At 38.8% G+C, this 24185-nt stretch overlaps 1 protein-coding gene across 1 annotated transcript in view; it reads right to left on the reverse strand.

Annotated features, from left to right (window-relative positions):
• The window catches only part of EPHA6 (EPH receptor A6), a gene marked incomplete at its 5' end in the record, with an annotated part of 487187 nt that overhangs the window by 152463 nt on the left and 310539 nt on the right, over positions 1 to 24185 (reverse strand). The window contains one exon of the mRNA XM_082057768.1: positions 2357 to 2481. Within this exon, the coding sequence (XP_081913894.1) occupies positions 2357 to 2481 (125 nt within the window). The remainder of the gene's footprint in view (positions 1 to 2356; positions 2482 to 24185) is intronic.

Here is a 24185-nt window from a genome sequence, read left to right on the forward strand (position 1 = left end):
GACTACTGTTTTCTGCATTTTTCCTGACTGCTTAAGACAACAATAAAATTTCTGAGCTCTTGATACTCAACATGTTCTTGAACTTTAGCTGCATACTTTACTCTCCACTAGAGGGATGTCTTCGTGGTAAACTAAATCCTGTAGACAATTATTTCATATTTCTCACATTTCATGTGGGTATGCAACACCATCTTAGTTGGTCACTGAGAACATGAATGCTGGTATTTCCCTCTTTGAGGACTACTGGGAAGCCTGAAAGATTACAGTTTTACTTGCTACATCTACCCCTAACATTACACAAACTATGCTATTTAATACACAGAGTTCCAAGGTGAAGAAGAATGAATTTAATTTAAACTGTTATTAATTGAATTATTTGTGTACATTAATATTTTCTAGCTTCGAGGTAGGAAACATGTCTTTCTTTTCAGTATACAAATCCCATTCGCATTTGGCCACTATACTTACCAGTGTTATAATGTATGTTTCTTCAGCACTATTTAAATATAATTCAAGTAGTATAAAATCACATTTTCTATTTAATACTGCAAATCAGTGGACTGACTTGCAGTACTGGATTTTACACCTCTCTGCTCTAGAATCTGATCTCCGTGAGAGTTATTGAAAATCTGTCACATGCTTATTTCTCTGCTCAAATAAGTGATCTTCTTACTGCTATTGCTGGCTTATTTGTCTCCCATTCTGCCTATCACACAGCATTGCCAGAGAGCATGCCTGTTCTAACTTTAGTAAGAGAAGCTGTATTCAAGAGCTATGCATTCAGTTTAGTTAGTGACTTAGGGAAGAAAATAACTGCTGTGCATCAGTACTGGAAGATGCCAGCAATGCATTTATATTCCCACATCTAAGAAGGAAGAAAAGTTTACAGTTAGAAGATATTCCTTATACATTATAAAAAGTGAAAACAGGAAACGGTTCATTCTTGGTGGAAAAATGTAGGAGTGGTTTAAACTGTATATACCAAAGAGTCATGAAGCCTGTGTGTGTAGTCTTGCTGCACGACGGACAAGACTAAGTAATATGTAGACCTCCAGAGAGCTATTTTCCATGTCACTCGGTATTGACAAATATTGGCAGATAATCTATTGATTAAGGACTCTCATAAATATAATCTTTATAATTATCTATATGAATGGGTTTGGATCTCTGAAATCCTTCCTATTCAGTTGAATAAAATTTCACTATTCTCTTGTTTAATTCACCTGGTTATTATTTTAATATCAACCAACAAAACAAAGGCAGTGCAAGTAATAATGTGGCTTACTACTGTAATAGATCAAAACCTGAAGGAATGCCATTAGTGTAGGAAAATAAGGTTTCCTTGCTTTGGCTACTAAATGTACTAAGCAATCTGTTTTCTCCCTCTAGCTGTGCTTTTAAAATTGTTTGGATTTTTTTCCCAGTTTACTCTTTTTTTCTGCATCATTAAAGCTGCATAAACTCAATACAGAAGTTCAGCCAAGGAAGAAAATTCTCAGATATTTACAGAGCCTATCATACCTAGATCTTTTTTCATGATTTGGCTTATATTTCTGTTCTTTGTGGTCTTCTCACATATCCCTTAGTTCCATTGTGGCTTTTGGATGGAGACAGAGAAACAGCAAGAAACGACTTAGTGGGCAACTGTTCAAGGTACAGACACCAAAAATTTCCTGTCTATGTCTTCAGGAATGAACACACTTATTAGCACTGAATTTTACACTGGTATAAGGCTCTGGGGCCAACTGGAAATGAAAAAATGTGCTTTGTGCTTTGGGAGTAGCAGGCTTCAAATGATGCTTTCAAAAGACATGCTGTGTGTGCACCTTGTACCTTTACTTGTAATGCACGTTGTTCCTCTCTTTTGTGCAAAATCACGTAATTTTGACAGAATGCCAGAAATTTGACACAAATGTCAAGCAGTTTCTCTCTCTTGTAACCTTTTGTAACCCTCTAAACAAGGCTGGTGCACTCTATCATTTAAGCACAGATTATTGTTAAATAATGCCGCAAATGAAATCACATTGACATTCACCTTAATTGTTTCAGTGTCACTCTAATGTAAAGATTTTACAGTCCATAAGTCAAAATATGTTCAAGTATATGATCCGTTTATCCATGTTTGCAAAAGTAGTTACTTAGACAGATAAACCTACTGCCTGCTTGCTGCTCTACTTGATTCTGATATGAAACAAGACAGTCATTAACAACAAAAAAATCAGTACAAAAGAAAACGTCTACTTACATAGCATTGTATGTGGGATCAAGTGAAAAGTTTAAAGTATTTTTTAAATATTAAAAATAGAAAACATATTGCTCTTTAGGATCTGAGCTTGGGTGATGCTGTGAGACCTACTTTCTCATAGTACTTGATCTCGTAGTCCAGAATGGCTCCGTGGGGAAAGTCCGGCTCTTGCCAGGAGAGGGCAATGCTGTTTTGGGAAGCCCAGTCCTTCCTTACCATACCTATCAAGGAGGGTGCTGAAAAGGAAAAGGATAACTACGGGTTAAAGACGAAGCACGCGGTTTATCCTTTCAACCTACTGTCTTAGGATACCAACCCGAGGTAACTTTGAGTGACCTCCAGGCGGAAAAGCATGACAGATGGCAATTCTCCGGGAAACCATATAACCTGGAATTAATGTCTCAAGTACATACGAGTAACTCCTTTGTTAAAGTGCAGACCAGCTTCTGAAAAATGGCTGTATACAAAAATATAGAAAGAAGCGCCGGTGCCAGTCCCACCGCCGGCTGCGCACAAACAGGTTGCACTCTGAGGACATCGTGTCCAACGCTGAACCCCATTTCAGAGACAGCAAATTCTACATTCAGGATAACTGCCGTTAAATGTTATAACTCAACTGTGTAAAATGTGCATTCAGTTTACTCCGTGGGGTAAAATAAAGTGTCACAGGTTAAAACAGACGCAATGAATCCTATTTGTGCCAGCTGGGCTGGCAGCAGCAAGGGCATTTCAGCCCATCAGTGAGGTAGCTGGGTGCACGAAAGAGCCAGATCATTAGAGGAGGCCAGAGGCAGGGACTGAGTTACAGACAAACTGGGGGGGAAAAGATGCCCCCAAAGCTACCTGCTGTAACTGATACTGCAGGTCTGCAGCAGTGCAGCACGTAGGAGCCACTTCCAGCAGCTTTTGGAAGGGGCCCAACATGGGTGGATGGACCCAAGAGCCAAATTATCTCACTACAGGGTTAACTAATTTTAAGAAATGAATTTTCCGCCCTTTTGGAAAAGAAGGTGCACTGGTACCTGTGCAATAACTTGAAACAGTGCAAAAATTATATTCTAGTAAATGATCTTTGCTTATTTTATTAATCTGGTCATGCATGTCAAAGAAGGTCTAATATTCTCCAGACACTAATGCTGTTTCTATAGTATTGATGTGCAGCTTTCCCAAATGCTACAACAAAACCAGTCATGTTGTTCAACAGTCTTGAAGACAACCGAGTAAGCTGAACAAACCAACTACCATAAAATGTAAAAAATAAAATAAATAAAAATAATAATAAAAAATTCTTCCAGTGGTTCACAGCTTTTGCTATTTGTCTTTCCACTAACAAATATAGGTTCACTGTATGCCCTCCCCCATTCCTCTCTATTATGAATCTTACTTAACCTCTTCTAAGCTTCTGAGGAGCTGTCTCCTAAAAATAACACATTTTTATGACTTCTGTTTTTATCTTTTGAATGAAAGAGTCTCCTTGGGAAAATGAAATAAGAATCTGCTTCTAGTCACGAAATTCCATGCCTCAGTTTTCTTTCCTGTAAATGTTTCAAGAAGTTCAAGAAATGAAAACAATAAATTCTAAAATGCATAGAGACACCAAAGAACAACAAAAACTGCTTTTGTTTTCCTTTGAAAAAAGGCAAACTCTACACACAGTCATGCACATAACAATCTCTTTCTCTGTGACATTGCATTTATTCGAGAGAAAATAAACTTCCATCCACTGTCAGTCCTCCCTGTGGATAACTATTCTGTGGTATAATAGTCCATTCTTCTCTGATGTGAAAAAAACCAACTCAACATGTAACACAATGAAAAAAAAACTACCAAAAGTATTAAGCAGACAAAACAGAGCTTACACAGGAAACTGTCTTATACCTGTTCTACGCAATATTAACCACAGGTCTGATGCAAGGGAAGGAGAGAAAAAAAGAATTCCTGCTATGCTGATGAAAGGATTTTTCAGGGAGTCCTCGAACAGCATAAAGTAAATGAACAGAGCAAAATACAAATAAATAAATAAAAAGCATTCACAGGTTCTGGGCCAAAATGTTATCCCTGGGTATGCATAACTATTCCCTTGGTTAAAATGAAATTTTTAACTCTTCAAATTAAGGGTGAAGCTGAGCTCTTGCAGTATTTCTCTGGGGTAAAATCAGCTATCCCAAGCTGAGAACAAAGATGGGTCTGTTTAAAGGAAAACAGGAGCTAGCAAACATGGATTTGTATTTGCTAAACACTGATCAAGGGCCTACAAAGGCAATTGTTCATATACATTGGTTTACTATTTGCTGTTTTGAGTCATTCACTGGCATTAAGCTGTGATTTACAGGTGGGGCTGAGGGAGCTACAGCAACCTTTCAGATGTGCCTGGTACACCTGTGCACCTGCTTACTGGTGAGGGACATCAGCTGAGCCACCTTCCTCAGCACATCACGGCTTCATTTCACTGCATTTGCGGTTCACTGATCAGACAACCAAATCCTTGTAAAATGACTGAGCTTGATTACAGAAAACACCAGGTTAAACTGTGGATACAATTATATTCTCGGCTCTTCTAGGCTTTTAAAATAGAGATTACTGCTCTTATATTTCTTCACAATCTGACCTGACATTTATAAGCTTTTCATATGTACTGCATGTTTTGCATTTTTCTTTGATTTCTGATTTCCAAATTTATATAGCACTTCATGCATGTTTTCAGCCTGAGCTCACTGCAGTAACTCTTCCATTTGAGGACCCCTGTGTCAAAACACAGCCCTGGCACATGAGAGGATTCTCTCAGAAGTTCAGTATGAGAAATAGCCCAAGTCTTCTTCCTGGGAAATAACTCAGTAGCAAATTAATGGAAGAAAATTACTTCAGCCCTCTGCTAAACCAGCTGTGCTTGACCTGAACTTGAAACTGAAAACACCGTACAGCTAGGCTCACATCACACCTTTAGCACTGTGCCAGCACTGCATCCTCCAAATCAAAACATGTAGGTGTGCAAAAAAGGCTGTGGGTATGAGAAGCATATTTGTATTAGGGTACTGACACAAAAGAGCCACCATTGCCCATTTCTTATATGTTCGGGAGGATGATCCTCTATTTGTCATACAGAAATTATCTATTCACATCGCAGACGAAATAATGACTTTTAGGAAAAGGATTCCAGTCAGAAATTTTTGTACAAAGAAGGAGACAAATACAACCAAGTAATTAAAAGCTGCAGCTAGCTTGGTTTCTGTTTCCTTAGTTGTTGTGAAGTGCTACTAAAAGCAGTATTTTCTATGGAGAAATTTCAGCTTCTTGTAACAGTTGTTCACTAGAGCAGAAGTTATTTAGACTTTAAAGATCCTGTCCACCTATTGTCAAAGCTCTTTTTAACTAGAAATTTGTTACCTATCTGCCCATTCATAAGGACTGCTCTAATGTTGCTATGATGAATCAATGGGAAGCTCTTTTAATTAGTTGTTACAAATCCAGTAGCTGCAGGAGTGCTCTAATTTGGTTACCCAATGAAACCATTTGAAAACGTAAAAAAGAGGAAAAAAAAGAGCTTAGAAGTGCAGCTTGGCTTTTAATCACTTTAATGGCAGCATTTGCTTGCCACTGGTATTAGGCTGAAGGATGGTTTCTGGCTCTTGAGCTCAGTGCTGATCTCTGTTTTGTACAGACGACTCTTTCCACCATCTGCTCTCTATGTTTTCCCCTACACTGTTATAAATTTCTTGAATTGCGATGAGTCATATACAATGCTGTGAGCTCTTCATTTAATGTAGCCTGATAAGTTTCTTTGTCTTTTCAAATATGTATTGAATAATTAAAGTTCATTCCTTAATTCAGAGCAAGCTTATTTTATTATAAATCTCTTTGGCTTCTCTTTTTCAGAATCCCTTTTCTCTTATGCTACACAATGGACAGCAAATGTGTATTTTAAATCATTATTGGATTCCAGTGTCATTTCTCTAGAGACTTTCTTTCCTTCTGAAGTTGATTTCCATAATCTGTAACTGTCTAATTTCAAAATAGGTGATCTGTAGGGTTTCTGAAGCTTTTTTCCTTTCATCCATTTTACTAATTTTCCATTTTCTTATTTCATACTGTTTAAAGTAGGCAAAGAATGGCCACTATTTCTCCCCTGGTTTCCAGGGTTGAACAACTCTGACACAGTGCTCATCCACTATGAAGAAGCTTCAGACCCAATGGCATCTGCTGACAAAAGCTCACCTGATGTCTGTCTGCACATGGAGTACTCTAGCCCTCTGGTGTCTCATTTCATATTTTATGTATTTGGTGAAGAGAAACGATGACAGCTCAATGGCCTTTCACTGGCTGGCAGAACAGGTCCTACTGTATGCAAAATCACTTTCTTGTTAAAAAATCTTACATCCAACAAACAAGAACAGCTGCATCACCATTGTCCTCCTCCCTGCTTCCACTCTGCACTGTCTGTTTTGGCCAAAGCCGATGAAGTGCAGATACAAAGTTGGAGGGGAGGGAGTGGAAGTGGGATCTGAACTGTACACACGTTTGTGGCAAGGACTGAAACTTGACTCCTTTGGACGCCACACTCATGAGAAGGCTGTGGGTCTCAACGTGTAAAATATTTGGCATAACATGGTCTAATTTAGTTAGATGTTTTCTATACCTCTACCATTACCAATAATAATCTGAATTGCATAATAACATGTTACTCTTTCCTTGAGACCTCTGCCTGCTTCAAGGCACCAGAAAGACCATACTCACCAAAATATAGGACTTTACAACATGTTTTCTGAGTAGGGGTTTCCCCATAGAGGAGGGAATCCAGCCCCTCCCTCCTTCTGTCCCTTCCTCTTCTTTCCTACATCAGCTGCTTCCCAACTGCAGTTTTTGGGAAATACTTGCTGAGGCCCACTCAGGAACTTTGCTTCTATTTGAAAACTCATTAATTGAGCCTGCCTAGTTTCATACAGCATAGTTAGACAAGGAAACCTGCTGCAACATCCTGTGGGGAGCCTGCATTCCTCTTGTTGGGGAACACTTTCAGTAAGGGAAGGAGAGTTGAGAGTGGAAAAAATACCAATGCTGTGAGGACTAATCTACATTGACTTTGATTTACATGCCTGTGTTGGTCAGAAAACTGTTTTCATGTTCATTAAGAGAAAAGGACTTTTCTAAGCTTATATCACAGGTTAATGGCATGAACTAAATCACACAGTAAACTATACTAACTCTATGAAAGCTATGGTTATCTGATAATCCAAAACACATTCCACAAAAAATGTTAGGAAATTAATGAAACAGGATGTGGTATAAGTATATTTACTTTCAAATGTTTTCTCCTTTTCCTTAATTGTAATACTAGCAAGTTCTTTTGTAAACTACTGATAGTATTAGATTGAAAAGGAAAAAGTGGTTTAGATTTCTGTTTCTCTTCATATATATACAGTTATACTTTAAAAAACCCTATTAGATTTCTGTCAAACCTTACATATGTGGTATTGATAATTGTTAATTATAGAGATGTACTGAGGAACAATTTTCAAGTGCTTTTCTGGATGGTAAAAACAACCTTTGCACCTTTTTCTATACCAGAAAATGCTATTATACTGTGTTTTGCCAGTAGTTCTGTAACTATATCAAAATTTCTAGACTATTGGACACTCAGTATGATTTTATATAACACATAGGAATAAATGAAGTCTGAGATTTTATTCATGATCCCACCCTTGGAAAAATCATTATTTCAGGGCACAGTAAGAAAAATATTGATTTTACTTCTGATTCTAGAAAGTCTGCATGAAAGGTAATAAGTAATAAAAAGATGTTTTCCCAGGGAAGACATTTTACTCCAGTAACGGAACTGAAAGTAATGAAACAACATTTCCTGATCAATGATGCCTCTAGTATTATTAGTATTTGAGCTATTTACAAAGGAAGGATTTACCAGAGAAGCTTTTTTTCTTTTATGTTTGCTTGTTAATCTTTCTGTTGCTACCTTTGAAGGATAAGGGAAGAGAGACTATGTTATGAGTAAGGAATGTGATACGGATTCAGGAGACCTATGTTTACATTATTTTCTGTTTGTGCTCTAGAGATGTTTTTTAGTCTTTTCACTGAGCTATCCTATCGTACAATGTGAATGTCAGTACCTTCCATTATTTCCAATATGTGAGCACCTTCATGCTACAAGTGTGTGTGCATGTGTCCATGTTAAAGACTCAAAACTAAGGAGAAGTTTATATGGAAAAAATGATGGAAGAATAAACATAAATTAAACTTTTATTAAAAAAAATCAGTTAATAACCCATCTCTCTGTATTTTAAAGATATCCATGTGGCTGAAACATTTTGGGGTTTATGCTGAATTCAGTAAGAATTCTTTTTTTAATCATACAAGGCTGTTTCCAATTAGTACAGTGACTAGATAAGATATTTGTTCTTCACATAATAGAGTCTCTTATCTTCCTAATCACTTCAGTGGTAATTCACAGTTAGAATGCTTGGAGGGGATACTACCACTGACACTAGCCTTGGAGTTCAAAGTTGAGCATGGAGTTTTCCTGACAAGGCATTAGAGCTAGCAAATTAACAGGTTTGGGGTGAAAAACAATGTTTTTACTTATTTTCTTACACTTGTTCCCTAAAGGTTTGAATTCAAAAGACAGCATAACAGTATGCTTCTTTTGAAGCACTTCATTTACCGAAAAATAGGCCTCCAGCAAGTTATAATTATCATCTTTCTCTCCATTTTAAATTCTTTCCCCTTGTGGATTTTCTTTGCTTGCTCAGAAATGGTGGATGGAAGCCAAGTGTACATAATACCATTATAAAAAAAAATGGATTTTGCTACAGTGTTGTGGGATAAAGGTCATGATAGATGCAATCCCCAAATCTCCTCAGGCTAAACGTAGATTCAACATAATTTTTTTCCTACTGTGTTCCATAATGCAATTTTTTCTTTCTTGCTGTTAAATTTCTTTCTCATCTATTGTTGTTCTTATGTATGAAGACAGTAATTATTCACCCATATGATTTTGCAACACTACAGATTTTCTTTCACTTACAGAGTGTGCTGTAATTCATTATTTTGCAAGCTTCAGACAGAAGAACTCCTAGAGCTTTACTTCTAATAGGACTTGCTCAGTCTCTCATTCTTCAAAATGGATTATAGTAGAAGTTACTTAAAAGCAATAGTATAAAATAAAGCCTTACCACCTGTCAGTCAGCCAGTGTGGATGTTCTTTTCTCTCTGATGAAGTGTATGTGCAAAACCCTCAATATTAAAAAGTATTCCAAGATACTTGGCATAATTTATAATCCACTGAACAATTTTGAAATATTTTAATAACATGCTTCTTTAAATAAAGGTAGCTAAAAAAAAATCACACAAATGTTTCCCATATATGTATATTAACTTTATATGCTCTGTATTTCTGAAGCAAGTGGAATAAATTCACTTCAAACAAGCTTAGTGAAAGCGTGTGATTCCAGGAATCACATGCAAACTAAAAAAGACGGTCAAAACTGAAAAGGGCTGTGTGTCATATAAAATAATATCATGTCAAATCAATGCCTTTTGACAACCAAAGGGATTTGCATCAGAATAAGCAGACTCTTGGCTCCCTTCCATTGCCTTTTATTGCTGGAGCAGCAAGAGACAATAAGTGGCTTAAAGACCTCATGGGTTACTGGGATTTCTGAAGGACCCGCTCTCCAAAAATCAGAGCTTCTCTGTCTTTGTTTGGCAGAAGACAAATTTATGGTTGTGTGGCACTGGTGTATCAGCTCACATCAGGTAGCAACAACATATGTGGCTGAATGGTATAGCAAGTGCATGGCATCTGGGAAAAACAAAACAAAACAAAACAAAAACAAACAAACAAACAAACCAAAAACAAACACACAAAAAAAAACCCCTAACCAAATCCCTTCACTTCATTTGCCTCTTCCAGGCATTTTGTTCTGGATCAGGTGACAGAATATTTGATGGCACAAGGAAGGGTACAAGATTTGCCCCCCAAGCAAATCACTTCCCTTCACCTCTCCTGATGATTGCGGTACCTACAGCAGAAGTAGGAGAATACTGTGTTCTTAACCAACAGATTTGCTGCTTCCACAGACTCACTCAAATGCTGTGTGTTGTATTGTTCACTGTCTCTCCTGCCTCAGTAATTGTGGCATGTAACTGGTTGTCGGCTGGTGGCATGTACCACGTCAAATTGGAGAACATGCTCCTGGGGACCTACTCCTGACATGCAGGATTCCTCTTAAAATGAAGGTAGATTGGCTTATACGGCTTCTTTTTTAGGAAACCTGTGCTAAAAGAGAAGTAGGGGGGAGAAATTGGTTTATCAGCAGATTTCTACTATAATACTGTTAATAAGCATGAAAAAAGATGTGTTCCAGCCAATACATTACATAAATTACAAATATCGTGCCATTGCTATGTGCCCTATGATCTGGCGAAAAATATGTGGCGACATTTCTCTGAAGAACTTTGCAACCTGGGAATTGGTATAAATTTATTGGAAATACAACTTGAGGTTAAGAAGATGCTATTTATTGCAGTAAGATGTCATTATGGAAACAGAGCTGTAAGTAAGTCTCATTCAGCAACAATCCCTCCAGGGTCAACTGGAACCAAATTGCTCTGCAGAACTTCCTGCTGCTAAATTGATCTCAGAAGTTTGAAAATGAAATAAGCAGGTTAAAAGCACTAGGAAATCTGCAATCTTTTCACTCCATTAATTGCCACTTATCCTGCAGTGTAACTAAGAGGAACCTAGAATGTACACTCATTTCAGCAAATCTTTCCTGCTCTTGTTTATATAAAAATATGAAACTATATCAGATTGTAGGTCATCTTCTGTCAAACAGTACTTTACAGGTCTGAAACAGGTTTTTCTTTTAGCAAGAAAATAATGAATATTTTATTTGAACATCTTCTGTGAACCTTCTGTAAAAGCTGTGTTTGTCAGCATGAGCAGAGAATGTCGGAGCTACTGTACTTCAACATTTTGAAAGAATATGCGTAAGTGCATGGAGACACATCTGATACTGAATTAAAATGTATATCTTCAAACAATTTCCCCACAAATGCTGATCTTGACAAAGCATTTTATAAATCATAGTGATGGCAAATAAGTATGCCTTCATAAATTAATTCTCCCAGTGATGTTACAAACAAAATTATGAATTATATATTACAGAAATGAAGTATAATATATATCATTATTATGTATATGCTAAAAAGATTCCAAAGGTATGCTCTTATCTGTTCATTACAAAGAATCATTAGATAACAATAAACGCTGTGGTTTAGTCTATCTCCATTTTACATAGGGTCAGGTATCTTTTAAATCTCTAATATGTAGACCTACGCAGAAAAAAGCACACACTTTTAAACTCTGGCACACAGACAATCAGAAATGCTTCTAGAAGGCCACCAAGTCACTGGTTTGTACTTGATGCACATGAATCATTGAAAAGCACTGTTGCTGTCAAAAGTATGTGAAGTGTTCATTTTCTAGTCAAGTAAGGTCGAATTCATTTTACTTGACTCAAATAATTTAAAAACTGGGTTTTACTTTGAGCAAGTTTTCTTAATTCCCTCTGTAGTTAGAGGGAGACAGACAACTCCAAAGGACAGTTTATCGTATCTGTCACAGACACCATCCTTGGGTCGCACAGATTGCACATTGGAGCTGTCTGTTCAGATGCTGAACTTTGAGATGGTTTTCAGTAGACCAAGTGTAACCCTTGGTTTCAGCCACAGCATTCAAATTACATGCATCACTACCATTAGCAGAGAGGCTTAGTACAAAATCAGTCATGGATCTTCTTTAGTGGGGACTTCCAGAACAATGCAAGAGTATTTTAGATATGTCAGCATCCTAAAAGTGGTTTTATTTTCAGTTAGGTATATCTATATGACCCAATACAGTGTCAGATGGACATACCTGAGTTAGCCAGTTAGTTTATATACTGAAACTAATACACAGAATCATAGAACCACAGAATCATTTTGGTTGGAAGAGACGCTCAAGATCATTGACTCCAACCATTAACCTAACTCTAGCACTAAGCCATGTCCCTAAGAACATAATCTATATGTCTTTTAATCACCTCCAGGGATGATGACTCTAGCACTTCCCTGGGCAGCCTGTTCCAAAGCCTGACAAACCTTTCTGTGAAGAATTTTTTTTCCTAATATCCAACCTGAACCTCCCCTGGTGCAGCTTGAGGCCATTTCCTCTTGTGCTATCACTTTCTACTTGGGAGAAGAGACCAACACCCTCCATGCTACAACCTCCTTTCAGGTAGTTGTAGAGAGTGATAAGGTCTCCCCTCAGCCTCCTTTTCTCCAGGCTAAACAGCCCCAGTTCCCTCAGCTGCTCCTCATTCGACTTGTGCTCCAGGCCCCTCACCAGCTTTGTTACCCTTCTCTGAACATTCTCCAGCACTCCAATGTCTTTCCTGTAGTGGGGGGCCCAAAACTGCACAAAGGATTCAAGATGCAGCCTCACCAGCGCAGAGTACAGTGGCATGATCACTGCCCTAGTCCTGCTGGCCACACTATTCCTGATACAAGCCAGGATGCTGTTGGCCTTTTTGGCCACCTGGGCACAGTGCTGGCTCATATTCAGTTGGCTGTCAATTAATACCCCAAACGCCTCTCTGCCAGGCAGCTTTCCAGCCACCCTTCCCTGAGCCTGTAGCGTTGCCTGGGGTTGTTGTGACCCAAGTGCAGGACCCAGCACTTGGCCTTGTTTACCCTCATACAATTGGCCTCAGCCCAACGATCCAGTTGGTCCAGATCGCTGAGGTAAGGTTAAGGAAAGATGATGCACACTGCTAACGTGCAAATAATAGCAGTTTATAAATTAAGTTAAAGTAACTCTCTCCTGCTATCTGTGAATGGCAGAAGGAGAGAGTTAATGAATAGAAGTAGCACAGTCAAGTTATCAAGAAACCAATATAAAATAGCAGGGAACACACTCTGTAGTGAAAGAGCATTTGCGTCTCCTGTTGGTTAGATGCCAAGGATGTTTGCACATGTCCGAGGACAGGCTTTTAAGGTGAGGGATAGAAGCAATGACGCTTGAAGGCATCAGGGCAAATCAACCCTAAAAGCAAACAGCAGCCAGGTGGAATGGATGGATAGTCTTTCTCACCTCTAACTTCTGTTATGTCTAGGATCTGAGGTTCAGATGAGGCAATGGATCTTTCTGGACTACTGTACTTATATATTCTGAAAACATGCCACGCTAATATTAAATGTATTTGAAAAATAAATGCCTTTTTTGTGTTTTTCTCTTTCAAGAAGATTAAGCCTCTTTTATTCACAAAGACAAAACTCCCCAGAGTTAAAGAACCATTGGGAGCTAAAGAGTTTTAATCTTTCTGACTTGTATAAAAAATTAGAACACCAAGAAAACAGAGCAGCCTAGAAATCAGATCAGAGAATGAGCAGTAAAAGATGTTTCAAAGGAAGATTTGTGGAATCCTGGGCAACTATAGAACAACCTTTCAAAAGGGAAGCTTCTTCAACTATTAGCTACTAGTTAGCTCATGCCCTGAAGCTTGTGGTTTTATAGTTATTACACATATCCATGATTATGCACTGATAGACAATCTCTTGATAGAAATCCAGGTGAGAAAGAAACCTGAGCATTCACACTTCTAGATCAGTGAATCACTTAGCTTAAGGAGCCTGTCTTTTATTTCCAATAAATTAATTATCTGCTAACTGCCTTCTTAACAAGAGCCTTTGAATTCTCAGAACTCTTCTATTATGCCTCTTTCGTATATTTGTTCTTTTCCTTGGCACTGTCTTTGTGTTCTTCAACATTCTGTATGCCGGACTCTGCCCTTGTAGTTTTTTTCCAAGTCTTTTCTTCATCTCCTATCTCTGTGTCAAACCAGCACCACAAAGGTGTTTCCTACAGAAAGGAAAAGCAGGAAGGTTTGAGGAGGGAGACGGAGCACCGCTGTCCTTCCCTTCATAACCTCTTCTTGTCCATGAGAAGTCTAGGTGACCTGCTGACACATGCAGAGTTTGCACTGGTCATTTTCTAAAGGGGACCATAAAAATTCTGTGGTCTCCAAAAAGTTAGGTAGTTGACAGACATTCAGGCAAGAAACATAGAAAACATGTCTTATTAACTAACATGCTACTGAACACTGCTGGGAGCTGGAAGAGTGATTTTCTTCTATTGGGGCTCCTTGTTGCTTATTGTCAGAGAGAAAATAATGGACTATTTAATTAGAGAGCCTTCTGTTTAACTCAGTCCCAAGCAGAAAGACAAGTTTGTTACATACAGCTCTCCTCTGGAATACACTTTTATCTGTCCCTAAATAGTCTCCTGCACCACAGAAATTTTACAGTGAGAAAACATCCAGCTATGCAGCTGAGGTAGTTGTAAAAACTAATGGCTCATAACCACACAGTACATTAGCGATGTGGAGTTGAGTGCTTCAGGGTCTAAGTTTTAAGTGCCTGATCCTCAGAATAAGATTCAAATTATGCCACGTTTCCAAGCTCCTTAATGCTGTCAAAACAGAGGCAACCCAGAGCATGCACAAAAGCAGAATTTGAGAAGACAACTTGCAGACTGACAGTTGATTTAGGTATACATGGGTGTTGAGCACGATCAGAGTTAGACACTGGGATTGCACTGTTGCTTACAAACAATATTTTTACACTGGAATAACCCGCAAAATAATGCTCTCATAAACAAAATATTGTTCAGCCTCTTTCAGTTTTCTCATTATGTAAATCTTCCTATTCAAATCCTCCTTAAGTATTTTAAATAATTCTCTTTTCCCAGTATTGCACTTTGTTTTGTGATTAAATTGTGAGTCTGGAGTTTGATGAGAAAGTTTGAGAAATTAATGTGTTCACACAGGATATTTAAAGGTCTTTGGCAAACAAACAAATAAAATCAAACAGTAAGATCCCTTAATTCAGATTCACATCTCAATAATTGGCAATGATCTCTGTTTCCGTGACATTCGTCTTACAATAGTGTACACCAGGCAATTATCTCAAGTCTCTCTGCAGTCAAACATATGGTGAAAACTGTGCAAAACAACCACTAAAACACAGGAACTATTAAGACAATCTTTGATATAGGAAAAATATTCTCTACACATCCAGCAATTCCTTCAATGCCTTCTAGAGGACACTATCTGAGCATGGCTATAAAAGGATCTTGACAAATTCAAATGTGTGCACTTCAGATCTAATAGTTCTTTATATATACTGTTGAGAAAATAAGGGTGAGTAAAGTGTGATCAAAAAGGAAGTTTAAAAATATCAACAAATCACATGAAGAAACTTTGTAATAGTTTACTAAAAATATTATTTTGCTTGCGCAGAATAATTCTGTGCCTATAATCTTATGCAAAAGAATTAATCACAGAATCACAGAATGCTAGGGATTGGAAGGGACCTCGAAAGATCATCCAGTCCAATCCCCCTGCTGGAGCAGGAACGCCTAGATGAGGTTACACAGGAACGTGTCCAGGTGGGTTTTGAATGTCTCCAGAGTAGGAGACTCCACAATCTCCCTGGGCAGCCTGTTCCAGTGCTCTATCACCCTCACTGAGAAGTTGTTTCTTCTCAAATTTAAGTAGAACCTCTTGTGTTCCAGTTTGAACCCATTACCCCCTGTCCTACCATTGGTTGTCACCAAGAAGAGCCTGGCTCCATCCTCGTGACAATCACCCTTTACATATTTATAAACATTAATGAGGTCATCACTCAGTCTCCTCCAAACTAAAGAGCCCCAGCTCCCTCAGCCTTTCCTCATAAGGGAGATGCTCCACTCCCTTCATCATCTTCGTTTCCCTGCGCTGGACTCTCTCCAGCAGTTCCCTGTCCTTCTTGAACTGAGGGGCCCAGAACTGGACACAATATTCCAGATGTGGTCTCACCAGGGCAGAGTAGAGGGGAAGGAGAACCTCTCTTGACCTACTAACCACCCCCCTTGTAATACACCCCAGGATGCCATTGGCCTTCTTGGCCACAAGGGCACAGTGCTGGCTCATGGTAATGAAAACAAATGGGCTATTTATGTATTGCAGTCTTTCATCCTAAAATATACATGTTATCATTTTGAGGAAGCTACATCAATGGCATTAATTTGCTGTGACATCATGCTAACTCTGCCATAAATCAGAATTTTCTATGCTTCATTAATGATTATGATCACAAAGTATTTGTGGTGTGGACTTAACTGCTCATGCCATAGGTGGTCAGATACATGGTGACTGGGTTTGTAAATGTTCATGTTATGCAAGTTGATTTTCCTCTGAAATGTCCTTCCAAAAATTTCCACTTTGACTGAACACATAAAATCTTGAGGAAGAAAGGGTGTTTTGATAATTAATTCATTTGCTGGCTGACAAGAGAGGATTTGGCTTCTTCGATTACGAACTCCTCTAAAGGTAACAGCTTTGAGTTTGTCAGGGTTTTTTATCAGTCCTCACTTGCTGGTCAGTTCCAATTATCTTTACATCTACCCTCAGTTACTTTAGGCATCTAATTCAGTGGGAACATCTAAAGTCAGGAGCACCAAGATCATTTATAAATAGTGCAGCCAGATAGTGCCTCCAGATGGAGATGCAGAGCACCCATCTTACATGTCTAAAGTTACTAACACCCCACACCTTCTTTGGTGCTCCACCAAGCAACTTGGGGTCAGAAACACCCCCAGGAGCTGTATGGGATTTTGTCTTTAGTGCTGCTTTCCCAGATACATGATGACTTTCCCTTCCTCCAAAAAAAGTCCTGCACCATTAACTCTTCCAACAGCGAAACAAGACAAGACCTTAGGGAGCACAATAAAAGCCCATTCTACAGCAGAAACACAGCAATTTAATTTCTTCTGAAGATTACAGAATGGCACATCTTAAAAGTGTTATGACCTCAGCCTGTCTGGTCCATGCTCTGCATCTCTTCTCACGGGCTAGACTGGAAAGGCAAAGCTGAGACACAAGGTACCTCCTGGTTCTTTCTGCACAGATCACAATGAGCAAGACAAATGTTGCTCTTCCCCCACCTAGGATCTGCTAATTGCTGAGTGCTTTCTCAGACATGCCATGAATCTCTGCTAATGCACCTCTTCAGCTGGAAGCACCTCCTGTACAGTGTGGTCCTAATTTGTCTCTCAGGCACTGAGGTCAGTGGAGCTGCACAACAGAACAGCAGAAGGAATACAGCTATGATGTGTGCACCTGTTTATTTAAAACATACTGTCTATCTCTGTATTCATGCATGCGTTTTATCTTTGAGCTATGTATTCCACACAAGCATATCTACACACAAATAACTGCACTGACATAAAAGCTAATGGGTTTTGTCATAAAAATATAGAAATTTTTAGCTGGGAGAAAAGGAGGCTGAGGGGAGACCTTATTGCTCGCTACAGCTACCTGAAAGGAGGTTGGAAAATGGAGGGTGTTGGTCCCTTCTCCCAAGTAACATGCGATAGGACAAGAGAAAATGGCCTCAAGTTGAGTCAGGGCAGGTTTAGATTGGATATGAGGAAAAAATTCTTCATGGAAAGGGTTGTCAGACATTGGAACAGGCTGCCCAGGGAAGTGATGGAGTCATCATCCCTGGAAGTGATTAAAAGATGTGCAGATGAGGCTCTTAGGAACATGGTTTAGATTTAGGTTATGGTTGGACTCCATGATCTTAAGGGTCTCTTCCAACCAAAATGACTCTATGAAATATGGAAAAGCCTATCAATCACTGAGTTCTCTCAGCTGGTAGAAACTTCTTGCCTTTAATCCACGTTCACAAAACCACCTTACTTTTTTAAGATAACAATCACACCAAACCTACTGTATTCTATAAACTTTGACAACACTATGTAATATCTTCAAAACAATGCATTAAACATTTCATAATGCAGTCTTCTGCAACAGAATCTCCCATCAGGTATTCAGGTATAATCCTGTCATAACATCTGTATACCAGTTTCAAAGATGTTGCTTGCTTCCTTTTAAAATAGGTAGAAAAATAAGCTTGGTGCTGCAGATTCCAAAATAACAATAATCACTATTACATGATGTTTTTGTAAGCACACAATACTGAATACAAAAGCAATACAAAATAACTGACAGGAGAAATTTATTAGCATACTAAAGTAACCGCAGCTAGTGAGGAAGACAATAGTTGATATATTTCAATGTTTAAACAGCTTGACAAAATAATTAAGAAAATTTTATATATTTAAGAATGACTTGTAGATAGTTTATGATTCAGAATAACAGTTTTTAAATATAACTGTTTTTATGATACATGATTGACATATTATTATCGTAATTCTATTTCAAATGTCACATATACACCACTCTCAGTGTCTAAAGCATGTTCATATTCTACATAATCAATTCACAAGTTTACAGAATTCTCCTATGTGCATTGTTACCAAGCTATCTCAAGTTCTTCTCTCAGTAAGGTAATACGTGAATGCAATATTTTTTTCTATGTGAATGCCTAGCAGGGAGCTGTTTGTGTTTGGGTTAGTGGCTTCCCAGACACCTGTGATCTACCAGGGCGGAGTAAATATGGGTTTTTATAAGGGAAAGGCATTCTTCACGACCTACTGGAGTTGTTTGAAAGTGTCAGCAAACATATGGTTAAGGGGGATGCATTTAATATAGACTATGTGGACTTCTTAAAAGGCTTTGACAAAGTCCCTCACCAGTCTCTTAAAGAGAAGGAAAGTCTTTGTATGGATAGATAAATGGATAAAGAGAGAAAACAGTGGGTAGGAATAAATGTTTTTTGTTTACAGTGGAAAAAGATCACCAGGAGCCTCCTGCTGTACATTTCACTTATCCTGTGCTGTTAAGATGCTCATAAATGATCTGGTGAGATAAGAAAGCCTGCTAAGCTTATCGGAGTAGCAAAGAAGGAGGACTAAGTGTGAAGAACTGTGGAGGGAATCATGAAGATTGAATGACTTGATAATAAATAGCATATTAAATTCAGAACGGAGTGATGCACATGGGAAAAGAAACTCTAATTTCATAAGTAACATGAGACCTGAGCTACCATTCCCACCCAGGAGCACGATCTTGGAGCTATAATAAACCGAACTATGAAAATGCCAACTCTGTGCTCAACTATAATAAAAAGATTAAATGAAATTTAGGGACTACAAAGAAAAGGAAAGAGAATAAACCAGAACTTCATACAGCCACAGCATTAAGTCCACATTTCAAAGACATTCTGAATATTGTATGTAATTTTGGTCCCCTCATCTCAAAAATTATATATTAGAACAGGACAGGGTTCAGAAAACAGCTAAAATAGTACATCAGAGTTGTGGAATGACTTACACACAAGTATCTCCAGAAAATATTTGGGTTTTCCAATCTGTAAAGGAGGATGCAACAGAAGGTTAAAACATGAATGATATGGAGAACATAAGGAGTGATCATTGCTTCTTCCAGCACAAAAACTAGAGAGTCGAGTGAAGTTGAAAGGAAGCGATTCTTAATAAAATGTGAAATTAAGCTGCAGGATTCATTGCCAAGGGATGTTTTAGATTCTTTTTTAACATGCATTTCATAATAAATTATTAAACTGCTACTGAGCAAGGAAGTCCCCAAAGAACAACTTGTCAGAAGATAGGTGACTACTCAACGAGCACATCTTGTAAACCTTTTTTCTTACTCATCTCTATTCTTCCATTTTTGGCTACTGTCAGAGAGAGGATATGAGGCCAGATGGGCCAATGGTGTCATCCAATACAGCTGCTCTTCTGTATAATCAATAGGAATAGAAAATGAGTGTATGAGGAGGGCAGGGTTGCTGCCTGGCTTGTTTTTGTACAGAGTAGCTTGAGTCTTATTTTGGGGATTTTGATCTTTGGCTGTGCATGTGTGGTGGTGATATGTCTGGCTTCTTCTCATTGAACCCCCTATACATGTGTGGACAAACTGCTTCCATCTTGTATACTGTAGTGGATCCGCACGATCTTAGTAAGTTTGCAGATGACACCAAACTGGGTGGGAGTGTTGATCTGCTGGAGGGTAGGAAAGCCATACAGAGGGATCTGGATCAGCTGTATCACTGGGCTGAGGCCAATTGTATGAGGGTAAACAAGGCCAAGTGCCAGGTCCTGCACTTGGGTCACAACAACCCCAGGCAGCGCTACAGGCTCGGGGAAGAGTGGCTGGAAAGTTGCCTGGTAGAGAGGGGTTTGGGGTATTGATTGACAGCCGACTGAATATGAGCCTGCAGCATCCTGGCTTGTATTGGGAATAGTGTGGCCAGCAGGACTAGAAAAGTGATTGTGCCACTGTACTCGGTGCTGGTGAGGCCCCACCTTGAATCCTGTGTTCAGTTTTGGGCCCCTCATCATAAGAAGGACATTGAAATACTAGAATGCAGAGGAGGGTGACAAAGCTGGTGAGGGGCCTGGAGCACAAGTCTGATGAGGAGCTGCTGAGGGAACTGGGGCTGTTTAGCCTGGAGAAAAGGAGGTTTAGAGGAGACCTTATCACTGTCTACAACTACCTGAAAGGAGGTTGTAGTATGGAGGGTGTTGGTCACTTCTCCCAGGTAACAAGTGATAGGACAAGAGGAAACAGCCTCAAGTTGCCCCAGGGGAGGTTTTTAGATTGGATATTAAGAAAAAAAAGGCTGCCCAGGGAAGTGGTGGAGTCACCATCCCTGGAGGTGATTACAAGGCGTTTACACAAGGTTCTCGGGGACACAGTTTAGTGCTGGAGTTAGGTTAGATTATGGTTGGACTCGATGATGCTGAGGGTCTCTTCCAACTGAAATGATTCTATGATTCTATGATCTGTGGCACCACAGGTATATCTCAGACACACTAGATTCATTCAGTATGAAGTCCACCTGTATGCAGTCAGCAAGTGTTTTGTAAGGAGGTAGTAGTCAGTTTATCATAAATTGTCAAAGTTCTAACCATGCATGAAGTTACAGGAGTGAGCTACACAAGTAAACCTAAAATGCAGCACAATTTCACTTGATCCCATGTGCAATATACAAAGTAATTCTTCAGCTAATTTGGAGGCTGAGGCAGTGCATGCCACCCCCATAGTCAGGCAGCCAGCAAATCGCTGCACACGCATTCTTTGGACAGCCAGCCTGTTATGCAGACAGGCCGGCAAAATGTGGGAATTTCAACAAATAGCTACATGCATTTGGCTGGCTCCCTGCAGGAGGTTTGTTTTGCTCCTCTGGCCTGGGGCAGACTCAGCAATGGACAAATTGCTCCGGGATGGTCAGGAAAAGGAGTCCTCTCCATACTATCTGCTATCCATGTTCTGGGACTGAGGATGAGGGAAGGATGCAGGACATGCATTGAGTGAGGGGAAATACAGAAACAAAAGAGATTTCAAGACACCAGGATTACTGCAGCAGCAAAGAAGGAAAAGATCCTACGGAGGGAAGCACTGCCATGAAACTTATGGAATGTTTGCAGGGATTTAGTCGTACCAAAAAAGGGATATGCTAAAATATTAGCCCATCTGTGTGAGTTATCCAAGAGACATCTGCGTTGCCTGTGGATTTTTATAACCACACAAAGTAGGTGCTGAAACTAATAGACCACTGGATTGATCTTTTTTCATGTCTCAGAGTGGCTGAGACATCACTTTCTTTAAAGTACACGCTATACTCCTCAACATGACTTTCTTAGTTAAAGAACTCAGCACTGTCTTAAGTACCATCACTATCAAAATAGAAGCCATTTAATTCAATAACTCTGGAACTGGGTTGAAAAAAAAAGATTTATTGCTTAATAAAGTTTGCATAGCACATTTAGTCTGGATGTAAACCATAAATCCTTGACTGTGCACTGTCTATTTCCCGCAGTACATAAAGTAAGAAATATCTTGTCCCCTTCCACAGGTCAAAAAATAATAAACACGTTTTTGCTACTGATCAAACTGAAAATATGTAGAGCTTGAAGCTGTCTCACCTGTGTTGTGGCAGCAAAGTGGCAGAGGCATGTTGCAACTGAGCAGCTTGAGTCCTGCCCTGCCTGTGCACCGAAAGGCACCTATAATCACGGTAGCTGCAGGTGGGTAGGCATCTGCAGGCTGAGAGACAAGGGTGGCATGTCAGGCTGTCAGCTGCACCACTGACTGATGTGTCATTGCCCACAGCCATTTAAATGCTCTGCCCACACTAGTCCAGTGGATCACCTATGTAGGAACTGACTTGTCTAAACTGCCCAGAAAGCAAGGCTCCACAGGGATTGTCTTTAAGACTGCCTGGTGTGTGAACTTAAAAATGTATAAAAATAGGCAGCTCCTGGGTGGCTTTACAATGCATTACATTTTTTTGTCATTGTGTTTACATGTATATCTATGGCAAACTGTTTTTAGAAAGCACAGATGACTCAACATGTAAAAAAACAAACCAAACCAAGCCAAACCAAACCAAACCAAACCAAACCGAACCCCACAAAGCAACACTCCTAGTCCCACGTTTTCCATTCATAATTATGCTACAATCATGCAATGGAAAATGAAGAAAGACACAAAACTTCTTTGGAAGTTTAAACTGAGTTTTCCTTTCCAGTGGTAAGAAACAACAGTATAAATATAGAGACATGCTAAATGGCTTCAGTCAAGTTTTACCAATTTACTGAAATGCTGTTAGACAGAACATGTGAAGTCTGAACCTGATGTTTACTGCATGCTTATGAAAGTCCTTTTGCATTACTTAAGAGGTGTGAAGCAACCATGGTGATATAAGAAAAAAACACAAGATGAAAAACAGACTTCTGACAAAAAATATTAAAACTACAAAGGTTTTTAGAGTCAGCATTTTTATAGCTCATTTTAAGAAGTTATTTTCACTTGTGTTTGCAACACCCTAGTACTTTTTTTTCAATTTTGGCTTTCATTTTCAAAAATATTTTTTTTTTATTACAAGCATATCTATCCGTAACACTTGTGGAAACTCGTATGAGTTACTTCTTGAAACATTTTTTGCTGTGAATGAATAATGATTTTAATTAGTATAGATCAGAGTTTATTATTGTTATCTAACAACTTTACTCATTTTAAAAGTAAGTGCATGTAACGTTTTTCATCTCAGCATGTCCATTTACAATACAAATTTAACCTTGTGAACAAACATATGCTACTGGTAGGATCAGCCAGGCAAGCAACCAAAGGAAATATAACTCATTTAGCCATGAAATTCTAGTTATTTCTCTTTCCATGTGGCTTGACTGTTTGAAGGGTACTCTGTGTAAAGATGGCACACTGTCAAAGTGGACAGTAATAGTGCACAGAAAATATTTCTGTCCTTAGGTTTCCAACATAGACTCCATCCTAGTCCCTCTCTGTCTCATCTCTGAAGACAAGGGTGTTTTCCCAACCAGATAAAATCTCAGCAGAAAATAAAGCTTGTTTTTGTTGAAATTATCTGCTTAAGTCTTTGGGTAGAAAGAATAAAAACGTCATAGAACTCAGCCCATAACCCTAAACGTTTTATTTTGGGAATGCCTATAGTGTTTCATATGAGTTGCTATTCAGGTGTGTCATGACTTTGTTCCATTGCCAGATTCCCTACATGCTTGATAGTTTCCTCCCCTAGTTGTAAAGGAGACTAATTCTTGGGACATCAGGTAAATGTGACAGTGTCTCATGGAAACACAAGAGGGCAACATGAGAAAATTAAAACTCTAATGACAGCCAAACTTCCCTTTACAAACTTTTGTTTCTTAAATGGAAAGCAAAAGCTTTCCAATAAAAACAACTTTGTATAGATACAAATGAAAGTAATGATCATTTTAACGGAAAATCTTTGACCAGCCTGGCTATGGTTACATCTATTAAATTTTCTGCTTTCTCCCTGTATGATATACTTACATATTTAAACGTCAGAATGGCAAAATATTTGGATGCCAGTGAACACAGGTTCATCCTGGAGCACACAAGCTTTTTTTGGAATATATATGTGA

The sequence above is a fragment of the Streptopelia decaocto genome, assembly GCF_964273445.1.
Source record: "Streptopelia decaocto genome assembly, chromosome: 1".
In the NCBI taxonomy this organism is placed as follows: domain Eukaryota; kingdom Metazoa; phylum Chordata; class Aves; order Columbiformes; family Columbidae; genus Streptopelia; species Streptopelia decaocto.